Source organism: Puma concolor, chromosome E1 (genome assembly GCF_028749965.1).
Source record: "Puma concolor isolate L17-30 chromosome E1, mPumCon1.1.hap2, whole genome shotgun sequence".
NCBI classification, from domain to species: domain Eukaryota; kingdom Metazoa; phylum Chordata; class Mammalia; order Carnivora; family Felidae; genus Puma; species Puma concolor.
The window spans coordinates 43,431,818-43,445,129 of record NC_141680.1 but is presented as its reverse complement, the minus strand read 5'-3'; the positions used below and the strand labels follow the sequence as shown (position 1 = coordinate 43,445,129).

General features: G+C 45.8%; 1 protein-coding gene across 1 annotated transcript in view; it reads right to left on the bottom strand.

Annotated features, from left to right (window-relative positions):
* DHX8 (DEAH-box helicase 8) overlaps window positions 1-13,312 on the bottom strand; it is a 31,484-nt gene continuing 18,172 nt past the window's right edge. The window contains exons 16-23 of the mRNA XM_025917402.2: window positions 12,609-12,790; window positions 10,375-10,515; window positions 6,697-6,852; window positions 3,368-3,505; window positions 2,460-2,588; window positions 2,083-2,279; window positions 1,444-1,623; window positions 1-709 (exon numbers count right to left, since the gene is read on the bottom strand). Of these exons, the coding sequence (XP_025773187.1) occupies window positions 490-709; window positions 1,444-1,623; window positions 2,083-2,279; window positions 2,460-2,588; window positions 3,368-3,505; window positions 6,697-6,852; window positions 10,375-10,515; window positions 12,609-12,790 (1,343 nt within the window). The 3' untranslated portion in view covers window positions 1-489. The remainder of the gene's footprint in view (window positions 710-1,443; window positions 1,624-2,082; window positions 2,280-2,459; window positions 2,589-3,367; window positions 3,506-6,696; window positions 6,853-10,374; window positions 10,516-12,608; window positions 12,791-13,312) is intronic.

Below are 13,312 nucleotides of genomic sequence, written 5' to 3'. Positions count from 1 at the left end.
TTTATGTTTCCTTAAGAAAATAAATATTTCCAAGAGGTTAAGCGAAAGTACAGGGGCTGGGCAGGGGCAGAAGTGGGGCCAACACTGTCAGTGAGCTCCGCGGCCCCTTCCTCCAGAGTCCCAGCTCGGGCGTCAGGGCCCTCGCTACGTCTGGGCGTCAGATGCTCGCAACTCCATTTTCCCATCCTAGGGCTCCACGAGTTGCCCGTTTTGTGGAGATGATGCCATGTACTCCCATACTGGCTGCGAGCCCCAGCTGGCCACAGTGCCTTGAGGTGGTCAGGGCTGGGGGCTCTGGTCAAACCAGGCGTAAATCCCTGTTTCTATTTTGACCACCAGGGAAGAAATAAGAATCAAGTTTAGAAAATGCCCAGTAAAGATATCCAGTCACTGGACGGCTGCATCCTCAGGACCAGCTTTTCATCAATAAAAGGGAGTCCAAGCCCTGGGCCCCCACTGCAGGAGAGGCAGACAGAGAAGTGTCACTTCTCAGCGCCGTCGGAAGGCCCGGGATATTCTCCAAGCGTTGGGTTCCTCGTAGCGGTTGTACAAGGGTTCAAGACGCTGCTGCTTCTTCTGCTTGCTTAGCTTGGTCGGGTCGGAGACCTTGAAGAAGGCTGGAGCAAATTCCACAAGCCACCTGGGGTCGATAGTGGTGACCTCACGCATGTACTCCTTCGTGGTCAGTACCAGCTCGTGATACACCACCCTGAGTGGGGCACAGAGATCAGGCTCAAGCCTCCCATCCAGGCTCCACTCCAGTCACCGTGGTCCCCTGTGGGCCTCAGCTGAGCTTGAGTTTTACCCTCTTAACTCCCCTGCCTGAACCCTCAGGGGACTGCAGTCTCTGTTTACGACAGCCACACCCCAGTACTGAGGAGCCTGCACACCTCTACCCACGAGAAGGCTGTCAGGAGGCTCCGGCCCTAACTGGTTAAGTGACACGAAGCCAAACACAGCCCTTCTCTGGACCTGGTTCCCTGCTCTGTGGAGCGTGAGGGTGGTTTTTCAGGCTGTCTACACAGACTCTGGGGCCCTGAAGAGGAGCCTCGGGGGCTGCCACAGGGACTGGGGAAGGCCACGCAGCAAGGCTCTGCATCTCCGATCCTCCCTGCAAGGCAGCACCGTGGTTTCTTATCAGTTTGATATTAGGGTGGGTAAGAGTCCAATTTTTTAAAAAGGTTACGTAAAAAACTTGTTTAAACCACCTCATTAGACAATCTCTAAAATCCACCTTCCCTCTCACCCCTATGATTTTGTTTCTCTTTAACAGGCCGGATACTGTGCCTACTTCAGGCTCCCACTGTTCTAGAAACAGAAGCAATGTCGGAGGAGAATGTGCTGGGTTGGGTGAACACCTAAATGTAAAATGGCAGTAGAATTTACAGGTTCTTTCTGTCCACAACTGCCCCCCAGACCCTGGCCCTGCCCCTGCCCACCTACCATTCTGGCTGTCTATTGAAGAGAGCACTGGAAGGGTGGATGTAGACCACCTGTTGGTCAATCAGTGTCCGGTAGCCCTCCTGAGGGTCTTTCTTGGCAGCATTCCGGAAGAATCCACTGCAGATGGCCTTTTGCACTCGGACTGTGGACTTGCCACAGGAGACCACATCCAGCTTGTGTCTAGCAGGGCAATAAATCAAGGGAAGATAAAGATGGGAGACTAGCTTGCATTCAGAGGTTCTGTCTTCCAGAATGATGGTGCCCAACACCCCCACCGTGGGTCCCCAGAGTCTGGGGTTCCCCTCTGGAAGAGGTACCTAAAGGTACCACAGGCACAGCTCCACAGTGGGCAAGATGGATACAGTAAGAGCCAGAGATCTTATTCAACTCTACCAGTCATGTCCCAGATGCCTGTAAACTAAGCATTTTTCAACAACTAATAAGTCAACCTCTTAGGAACTTTCTGAAGTGATTCTCAGCTGCACCCTTGCTTGGAGAGAGGTATAACAAAGATGGAAAAACTGGAGGAAAAAGCTTATGTGAGGAGCCTGTAACTTCTCTCGGGTGCATTTAGAGATCAACAGACATGACGGTCAAGCAGGTTGAATTCACACATGGGGAAAAGTCGCCAGATGTTACCTGTCCATTATGCCTAACATCTGCTTGCGAATATCCTGGGCCCGACGCAGCGAACGAGCCTGGATGAAGTTCTCATAGCACCAGGGGTTGGAGAACTTGTTGTTCTTCCAGGAGTTGTACACAGCCAGCAGGGTGAGGTGGTCCCCTTCGGTCTGGTGGAATTTAGCTTTCTTTTGATCTGCAAGGGCTTGTTTATCCTGCCAAGAAGTGGGATAGAGGATCGTTTTCTGTCCAACAGCTACTAAGTAATCACCCAGCAGTTCCAGGGAGCCCTATGTGACCCTGTCAAGTGTCCACGGTAAGCACTTCAGTGGCAACAGGCTGATTTTACCCAACTTTGCCACACCCCTACCTGAATTTGAGTCTGAACTCCCTACCTTGGGCCTGTAGAAGACATTCTGCACAGACAGCATGGACACAATGGTCAGCATTTCCTCACTGCAGCCCAGATGCACAGACATGATCAGCATTTTGCACAGCATTGGCTCCAGAGGGAATTCTGCCATCTAGAGGGAGAAGAAGAAACTACAGTTGCCCTGGGGAAAACCCGTCGGTACTTGCCAGCATCAGACACTGATGGTCCGAGTGGGCAACAGACCACAGGACATTGACTCAAGCATGATGATGTGAGTTGCCTCTCTCTATCAGAAGAATGTTGTTTTTTAATTTCCCAAATAAACCTCAACGAAATGTATGTGACCAAAGACATAACTACTGTCGGGACAGATGGGAATTTTGCAGACATCTTTTAAAATTTAGACTCGATAACATATCCTGAAGAGGGGTACCTGGGTGGCTTAGTCGGTTGAGCCTCCAACTCTTGACTTCAGTTCAGGTTATGATGCCACAGTTATGGGATCAAGCCCTGTGTTGGCCTCTGCACTGAGCATGGGGCCTACTTAAGATTCTCTCTCTCTCTCTCTCTCTCTCTCTCTCTCTCTCTCTCTCTCTCTCCCTCCCTCCCTCCCTCCCTCTCCTTCTTCCCCTCTTCCCACTCGCATGCATGCACATACACTCCTCCCCCAAAATAAAAGAAAATTGTTTTAATTTTCAAAATGTATACATATATATACATCCTGAAGTAAAACTGTGGATAGAATTCCTTTTTCTGTAAAGAAGAAATAGTTTTAAGTAACAGTGGAAAATCCAATTTAAAAACGGGCATCTGGAATTCTCCTCAAAGTTTATCCAGGGCCCCAGAGTTTGATTTTGCACAGAATAAAGAGTATGGAAGGCTGGCCAGGGAATCTCCCCAGAAGGACCAGAAGTTAAGTCTGTCTCCTACCCTGCGGCCCAGGCGAGTAAGCAGGCCCTCGTCATCCAAGGCCCCCAGTGTGTACAGTTGCTCCATGGCTGTGATCAAGGTTTCCATCGGAGGGGCATCCATGAAGTCAAAGGACAGCAGGTCATTGATGCCCATGGCCTAGAAAAGAAGGAAAGAAAGTGTGTGATGGGAGGGTCAGCCCTGCCAGTGTTAACGTGGAAGGAGAGTACTTGTCTACTTCTTTCCAGTTTCTTCTATTGCAAGTAGGCAGTCATCCTCAAGATTAGCAGTCACCCCCATGGCTGAACCACATAAAACTCAGACCGATAGAAAGCGTATACGTTCTCAGGAAACTTTTTTTTTTTTAATGTTTATTTGTTTTTGAGAGAGAGCACGAGTGGCAGGGGGGCAGAAAGAGAGGGAGACACAGAATCTGAAGCAACTCCAGGCTCTGAGTTGTCAGCACAGAGCCCAACACGGGGCTTGAACTCACAAACTGTGAGATCGTGACCTAAGCCACAGTCAGACACTTAACCGACTGAGCCACTCAGGCGCTCCTCTCAGGAGACTTTTCAAACCACTTCTTCAGGGCGCCCTGGGTGGTTCAGTTGGTTAAGCGTCCGTCTCTTGATCTTGGCTCAGATCATGATCTCACAGTTTGTGGGATTGAGCCCCACATCAGGCTCTGCACTGACAGCGTGGGGCCTGCTTGGGATTCTCTCTCTCCCTCTCTCTCTTTCCGCCCCTCTCCTACTCGCGCCTATACACACATGTGTGCTCTGTCATTCTCTCTAAATATAAAAACTTAAAAATAAAATAAAATAAAAATAAAAACCGCTCCTTCAAAGTAAATGTAAATACAACTCAACAACAAAAAGAAGACAACTTACAAATGGGCAGGGGCACCTGGGCGGCTCAGTCAGTTAAGGATCTGACTCTTGACTTTGGCTCAAGGCATGATCTCACAGTTTGTGAGTTCGAGCCCCATGTCGGGCTATGTGCTGATAGTGTGGAGACTGTCTGGGATTCTCTCTCTCTCTCTCTCTCTCTCTCTGACCCTCCCTTGCTCACGTGCTCTCTCAAAATTAACTAAACTTAAAAAAAAAAAAAAATATATATATATATATATATATATATATATTATATAAACACACACAAACATACACATACATACACACACACACACACACACACACACACATATACACACACACATATATATACATGTATTTTTCCCCCTAAAGTTACTGGAAGATGATTTTCAAAAAAAAGGGGGGGGGGCAAAGGATTTGAAGAGACATTTCCCCACAGAGGTTATAAAAATGGCCAAAAAGCACATGAAAATATGCTCGACATAACTGGTAATTAGGGAAATGCAAATCAAAAGCACGAGATGCCATTTCACACCCACTAGGATGGCTAGAATCAGGAAAAGAACAGAACAAGTGTTGGCAAGGATGTAGAAAAATCAGGACCCTCATACATTGCCAGTGACAATGCAAAAACGGTGCTGCCGCTGTGAAAAACAGTTTGATGATTTCTCAGTAAGTTAAACATAGGATCACCGTATGATCCAGCAACTCCCACTTCTAGATATGCCCAAAAGAAAGGAGGGACACAAGCAGACATTTGTACACTAATTTTCACAGCAGCACTATTCACAATAGCCAAAAGGTAGAAACCACCCAAATATCCATCAACAGATGAATGGATAAACACGATGGAATAGTATTCACCCTTAAAAAGGAATGAAATTCTAACACATGCTCCAACATAATGAACCTTGAAAACACTATGCTAAGCAAAATAGCCCAGACACAAAAGGACAAATACTGCATGATTCCATTTACATGGAAATTAAGTTCACAGAGACCAGAAAGTGGAATAATGGTTACCAGGGGCTGGAGGGAGCAAAGAAGGGATGGTTTAGTTTACGGGGTACAAAGTCTCTGTCTGGAATGAAGAAAAAGTCCTGGGAACGGACAGTGGTGATGGCTGCACAGCACTGTGAATGTACTGAACGCCATTGAACTGTATATCTTAAAAAGGTTAAAAGGGTAATGTGCTGTGTATTTTACCACAATTTAAAAAAGAAAAAAAAAAAAAAAAAAAAAAACAGCACACCAGCTTCTCCTGTCTCTTGCATACATAATTACTACTGTGCATCCAGGAAGTGCCTCATACCCTGTCAGGCTATGAGGATGACTAAGGTATGGTCCCAGTTCTCGAAGAGTTCACAATGGAAAACACAGACACAAAACCACAATAACAGTGCAATCGGCGTGCCTTGCAGAGTAGGCATTCAATACATTTGTTAGCTAATCTGATGAATCAAAGAAACAAATGAATGATGCATTATCCCAGGGTATATAAGGGGGATGCGGTAGGACCTAAGCCTTCTGTTTCTCTCCCCTAACGTGACTGTGACCATAAACACAGCAGGTGTTCAATAAATGCTTATTGTATGAATAACAACTACAAGGAATTATGCTAGCAATCAGTAAGCACTATGCCAAGGGCCTTTACCTGTATTATCTTTTATTTTCACAACAGATACTATTAATAGCTCACTTTTGGAAAGGAGAATGTAGAACAGAGGGCTGAGCAGATAAATTTGCCAAGGACTCAGGGCTCGGAGCAGAAGTTTGAGCCACAGATGCCGCTCTGTTCTCACTCCAGAGACTGAACCAGGGTTTTTTCCTGAAGCTCTGGTTTAGTCTCTCTTATACCAAATGAATAATAAATTACAACAGAGCACTCTGCACCAGTAGAGTGCCAGGGCCCCAGGGCAGCATCAGTGTCAGGGGGTGGGGATGCCATCATCTGGGAAATTATTCATGCAGCTCCCCCTGCCAAAAGAAAATGAGGGTCCTCACTGGGGACTGAGAGAGGAAGAGCAATGATTCAGAATGAAAACCAAGCTCCCAGAGGGTCAGTCTGAAACCTGTACTGACAGTTCCCTTGCAAAGTTTTTGGACGGGGAGTTCTGCTGCCATTCTAAAAGAAGAGAATTGGACGAGGGTTGAAGGAAGTGTGCCTGTCCACAGTTTGGCACTAATTAGATTTTTCTAATATCCTTTTAGAAAACGCTAACTAAAATCTTTTATAACCAAGTATCCTGCTGGTTGTTAAGGTAAGAAAAAACCGTGTGCTCACAGCAGACATGGCAACTTAGCCCCAGACCCACAGTGGAGAGGCTGTTATCACAGCCGTTTGCATTCCTTTCAAAGGGACTGGTTCCAGGAGGTTACTAAAGTATTTAACGAGGTTCGTAAAACTGACATTCATTTACTATGGACGTAGGATTGGACTATTCCACCAACCCATTCTAACAAGACAGTGATTTCTACCTTGAGAGAGAGCACTGTGCTCGCCAGGTTGGTCCTCTGGATTTCCGGCACATTGGTGGTCAGCATTTCATCTCGGTAGGCACGTTCTGTGTACAGCCTGTAACACTTCCCTGGGCCCGTTCTCCCGGCTCTGCCAGCTCGCTGCTTTGCCTGAGCCTAGAGGGGCGGGCATATAAAAGTAACATATCTGTAAAACGTTGCTGAACGGCTTTACCCAGGAAATCTGCTAAAGGGCGGGGGACACTTAGCAACCGGCAAAAATCCGAAGTGAGGTTTTTCACTTCCTTTAGGACCATTTCCGAGACTATCAATGCTCTTATCATTCCCTAAAACTCAGCATTTCAGGAAAGTTTGTTCAAGTGAGGCAAATACAAGCAATGCGAATGGAAGAAATATAAAGATCCCAGAAATACACATTCAAAATAGTGTGGCACAATAGAAAAAGCATAACATGAAAAACACCATCCCCACAGTTGTGGCCAAAAATGTAAATGAACTAAAGAAATGTAACGTTAACCATAACAATGATGACTCTTGTAGCCATTTTAAAAATCAGGTTGGCGGGGCGCCTGGGTGGCGCAGTCGGTTAAGCGTCCGACTTCAGCCAGGTCACGATCTCGCAGTCCGTGAGTTCGAGCCCCGCGTCAGGCTCTGGGCTGATGGCTCGGAGCCTGGAGCCTGTTTCTGATTCTGTGTCTCCCTCTCTCTCTGCCCCTCCCCCGTTCATGCTCTGTCTCTCTCTGTCCCAAAAATAAATAAAAAACGTTGAAAAAAAAATTTTTTTTTAAAAAATAAAAATCAGGTTGGGACTCTCAATGACAGAAGGAAATGTTCATGCATATAAGTGAAAAAGCAAGCTATAAAATAATACTAATTTTGTACTAAAAAAAAGAAAAACTAGCAAAAGGAAAAAATTGCCCTAAAACTGAGGCTAACTCTGATGGTAGGCTTGCAGATAGGTTCTATTTTCTATACTTTCGCAAATATCTGATGTTGAACATGTTTTATACCTTAATAATGAAGAAAATTAAATATTTAAACCAAAAATGCACAAAACTGCATACTTAGTAGGCTACTAGACTTGCAAACAAGCAACAAACATAAAAAAAGATGGGCAAGGGACGCCTGGGTGGCTCAGTCGGTTGAGCGTCTGACTTCGGCTCAGGTCATGATCTCGCGGTTGGTGAGTTCGAGCCCCGCATCGGGCTCTGTGCCGACGGCTTGGAGCCTGGAGCCTGCGTCAGATTCTGTGTCTCCTTCTCTCTCTGCCCCTCCCCCGCTTGTGCTCTGTCTTTCTCTGTCTCTCAAAAATAAATAAAGGTAAAAAAAATAAAAATAAAAAAGATGGGCAAGAAAAACATCAAAATGACGACAGTTGGTGGTAGTAGGATTATGGATAATTTAAACACTTTTCTCCTATTTCCCCCAAATAATGTAATACTTCTCCACACTATTTAAGGGAAAGGAGCACTACTTTTTAAATTAAAAAGATATACAGGTAGGGGCATCTGGGTAACTCAGTTAAGCATCCAACTTCAGCTCAGGCCATAATCTCACGATTCATGGGCTTGAGCCCCGTGTTGGGCTCTGTGCTGACAGCTCACAGCCTGAAGCCTGCTTCAGATTCTGTGTTTCCCTCTCTCTCTGCCCGTCCCCTGCTCCTGCTCTTTGTCTCTCAAAAATGAATAAACATTAAAAAATAATTACAAAAAATAAAAAATACAAAAAAGATATACAGGTAGTTTAACCACAGGTTGCTAGGAAACAGTGAATAGCAATCTGAAGAGGGCTATTTGCTGACAAAACCATCTGTCTTACGACAAACGGTATCGGGATTGGGGCACCTGGGTGGTTAAGTGTCCGACTTTGGATTTCGGCTCAGGTCATGATCTCACAGTTCATGAGTTTGAGCCCTTCATCAGGCTCTGCACTGACAGTGCAGAGCTTGCTTGGGATTCTCTCTCTCTCCTTCTCTCGCTCTGCTCTTCCCCCGCCCTCAAAATAAGTGAACTTTCAAAACAAAACAAAACAAAACCAAAAAAATGGTTATCAGGATTTTACAAATTCCTATGCCAGCCCCAAACCAAACGATACAGAAGTCTCTAACCACACAAAGGCAGGCAGCAATGGCACACACTAGCGGACTCCACAGCATTCTACAGATGTCTCTCCAAATCAGAGAGGCCAAGTACAGCTAATTTCTCAATCACTGCGAGTTGCACCCACCACGCAGGGGCCAGACTACCCCGGTTCCAATCCTGGCTCCCCCCCAGCTGTGTGACCTTAGGCAAGTCACGTAACCCCTCTGTGCCTCATGCTCATCTGTGAAATGAGGGTAATACCACCACCTACCACCGAGGATGGATGCGAGAATGCGATGAGTTTGTGTATGTACAAGTACCTCGCGCCTGGTACTTACTAAGTACTCTACAAGTGGTAGCTACTATTACCTTAAGCTCAAAATGAAAATAGCCTTATGATTTTTATGGATGACGAAAATCATACGTGCCTCTTATAAAATACTAAGAAAATACGTAGAAGCATAAAGAAAAACAATGCATTTCACCCCCCTCAACATGGTAACCAGCAGCTCCACTGACAGATAACCCCGACCGTGTTGACCACGTGCTTTCAGTCCCAGGCACGCTCATGCACACTGTATACCCGCGTGCGCTATTTATTTTTAAACAAAAGTTGGATTCTACTGCTCATGCTACGTTTCAGCTCACTGTTTTCAAAAAACATATCACAATTACATGCTGATGTCATTAAACATAGATGCGCACCACCCTGTTAACGCCACACAACATTCTATGGCGTGGATATACCATCTTTTATTCAACGACTTTCCTTTTGGAGTTCAGCTAGAATTTTCCCAGGTTTCCTTTCATATAAATCATGCTTCAGTGAACATCCTTTTCCCTTACTCTCAGACATGCGCTCAGTCACTACTAAACTTTGAGATGTACTCCTGGAAGTCAAAGAATGAACTTTTCAATGTTGGATACGCTGTAGCCAAAATGCCCTCAAAAAGGCGGACCAGGTTATTCATTTTTAAAAATAATTTGAGTAGGAAATGATTCCATAATAACCAAAGAAACACATTAACGTCTCATGCATTATTACTATCTCAGATGTCTGCGGCTAAGCACGGTATTTTTTTTTTTTTTTTTAAATTTTTTTTTTTTTCAACGTTTATTTATTTTTGGGACAGAGAGAGACAGAGCATGAACGGGGGAGGGGCAGAGAGAGAGGGAGACACAGAATCGGAAACAGGCTCCAGGCTCTGAGCCATCAGCCCAGAGCCTGACGCGGGGCTCGAACTCACGGACCGCGAGATCGTGACCTGGCTGAAGTCGGACGCCTAACCGACTGCGCCACCCAGGCGCCCCTAAGCACGGTATTTTTAAAAATACGTTCTTTTATATTTTTATAATCTAGAGTGCTAAGTTAAACTTTTTTTTCAATTTCACATTTGGCGAGGCTTTTTAATATCAAAACACTACCCTGAAGATTAAACACAAACAACACAAAAACGTCCCTTATCTCACAAAAGCCCCTAGTACCTTAAAGGTTCATCTTTGAAAACAATGAAGTTCAGAATACAAAATCATAAAAAATTTTCAGAGAAGCCTCAAAGAGGATTTTCAGGACCACTGTGGGTAGACGCTGCCATACCTGAGAGATTGGAGTGACCACGAGCTGGTCGATGCCAGTCTTGGAATTGTAAACTTTCTGCTTCACAAACCCAGGGTCCACCACATAGTAGATGCCGTCAATGGTCAGCGAGGTCTCTGCGATGTTGGTGGCAATCACGACCTGCAGACAAGAGAGATACAGCTGGAGTGAGCTGCCCAGACTCAGCCCTGAGGTGTGACACAGGACGTCTGACCCCAGACATCTTCCTGAAGGACTGTGCAGCGATCTCCCTCTCTAGGTGACTAGCTGGCACTTATTCTGTTTGGCTTCATCTTAAGGGTCAAGTTGGGGACGGGGTGGTACCTGAGAGGAGAAGTGGAAGAGGAGAAAGCAAAAGCCAATGAAAGCCAATTTCATTTGGTGCAAATGGCTACATATCTCATTTTCTAGATCCAATGTTGATTACTACAATTTTAATTTTCTCGCACCCTGGGAAAGCAGAGATTTCCTGGCATCACATGTGCCAGTGCAAAATGAGATTTTTCTTCCCCCGTGGGGACATCTGGACTACAAAATGGGCTGTTTGTGTATGTGGAACAAGAGAGAGATTTTTTTTTTTCCATGATCATAAAATGAACGAGGCGGCAGAGGAATTTCACGGTTTGTGTGTACGCAGCAGTACGCGTGATCTAGAAGATTATTGGTCTCGGCTTGGCACTGCCACTGTTCTTCCACAGAGGTTCAGCTAATAAACCACAATTGCTTGGAAAAATCATTGCAAGGAAGCACCAGAACATCCCACGTCATGCCAGCATCTCACTGGCCCTGAAAGGCTTCCACCTGCCACAGAGCTGCAGAGCCCTCTTCCAAAAGAAGTCCGATCGTCACCAACAGAACAGAGGAGGAATCGCCGTCTTTCCACCCCCCCAAACCTGCTCCTCCTCCGTCTTTCCCTCCTCAGCACCATCTCCCGTCCAGCTGTCCAAGCCAGAGAGCTGGGAGTCATTCTTGACTTCTCCCTGCCCTTCACCCCTACACCTCCAGGCACCCACTAGGTCTTGTCCACTCTAACTCTTCAATGTTATTCAAATCCATCTCTTCCATTCCTAGGAATATACTCAAGAGAAGTGAAAACATATGCCTGCACAGAAACTTGTAAACAAACGCTCCTAGCAGCATTGTTCACAATACCTAAAATGTGGAAACAACCCAAATGTCCAACAGCTGAGGAACGGGTAAACAAAATGTGGTACATCCACTCTGTGGATGTAGAATATCATTCTACGACAGAATATTATTCGGCAATAAAAAAAAAAAAAAAAAAAAAAAATGAAGTCCTGACACATGCAACAACATGGATGGAGCTTGAAAATATGCTGAGTGAAAGAAGCCAGTCACCAAGGACCACATATTACATTATTCCATTTATATGAAGTGTCCAGAATAAGCAACTCTAGAAAATAGATTAGTGGTTTCCAGGGGCTGAGCAGAAGGGGGAATGGGGGGGTGGGGGGGAGGCGGTGACTGTTAAAGGGTACAGGGTTTCTTCTGGAGGTCATGAAATTATTCTAAAATCAACTGTACTAATTAATGGTTAATTACTATTAATGGTAATTAATGGTCAAACAATTCTGTGAATATACTAAAAGTCACTGAATTCTGTTTTAAAGAGGTGAATTGTATTTATATCTATCTTAGTAAAACTGTTATTTGAAAAAGTCCATCTGCCTCCTCTCCCGTCTCACGTGCACAGCAGTTAGCTCCAGCCATGAACTACGAACTACACAGCCCCTGAAAGGCTCTGCACGCTCTTGCCCCTGGGCTACCACAGGCTGTCCTCTCGTGTCCTGCTGTCCTTCTTGCCTATGTAAGCAGCCACGTGCTCTTCAGGACTAGCTTAGATCCTCACCTCTTCTAAGAATTCTGGGTCAGGGGCTCCCCCTCTGGGTACACAGAGTCCCAGCAGCTCTTTCACACCATATGTTAAAGGCCTGTCTCTCAGTAGATGCCCCATGGCAGATAGAGACCTGGCCTCCCGCCCCGGCGTGTACCCCAAAGCCTGACAGACGCTTCAAAGATACTTGCTGAATGAAGGAGAGGAAGAGGAGCAGGGGCCGCATATAAGATCCTCATTCCTTAACAGATTGGTCGGACTATTTTCTAAGACATAAAAAAACAAGGCTCGCATACACCCAAGCAATCCCCATCAGGGCCAGGTGCACACCCCACGTGGTTTCAGAGCATGCGGGCGCTTCCCGTCTGCCCAGCGTTACCTTTCTGCTGCCAGGTGGGGCCGGGTCAAAGATTCGGGTCTGCATCTCACTGGGGAGAGCAGAGTACACGGGCAGGATGATCAGCTCCGGGACATCCGGTCCCAGGGATTTCATTCTTTCGTATAGGATCTCACACGCGGTATCGATCTCTTCCTGACCAGTCAGGAAGACGAGGATGTCACCTAAGAAGAGAACGTTTACTTCCTGTGTGTATGTTCCACACGAAAGCCACGGTGACATTAAAAGAACGCCCAATGATGGAAAACACGCTCCTATTCTGACCTCTAAGAAACCAAGAGGTTTTCATCTGTCCATGTTTATTCTGGTTTTTCATTTTTTTCTCATTTTTCATTTTTTAAAATTTGTGTCCAGGTTTCACATTATTGTTTAGACCTTTACCACCGCTTCAAACATGCAAGACTTGGGCTTGCAGAGAGACCAATATTTAAAAGACATTTTTTAAAAGATGAGAGGGGCGCCTGGGTGGCGCAGTCGGTTAAGCGTCCGACTTCAGCCAGGTCACGATCTCGCGGTCCGTGAGTTCGAGCCCCGCGTCGGGCTCTGGGCTGACGGCTCAGAGCCTGGAGCCTGTTTCCGATTCTGTGTCTCCCTCTCTCTCTGCCCCTCCCCCGTTCATGCTCTGTCTCTCTCTGTCCCAAAAATAAATAAAAACGTTAAAAAAAAATAAATAAATAAAATAAAAG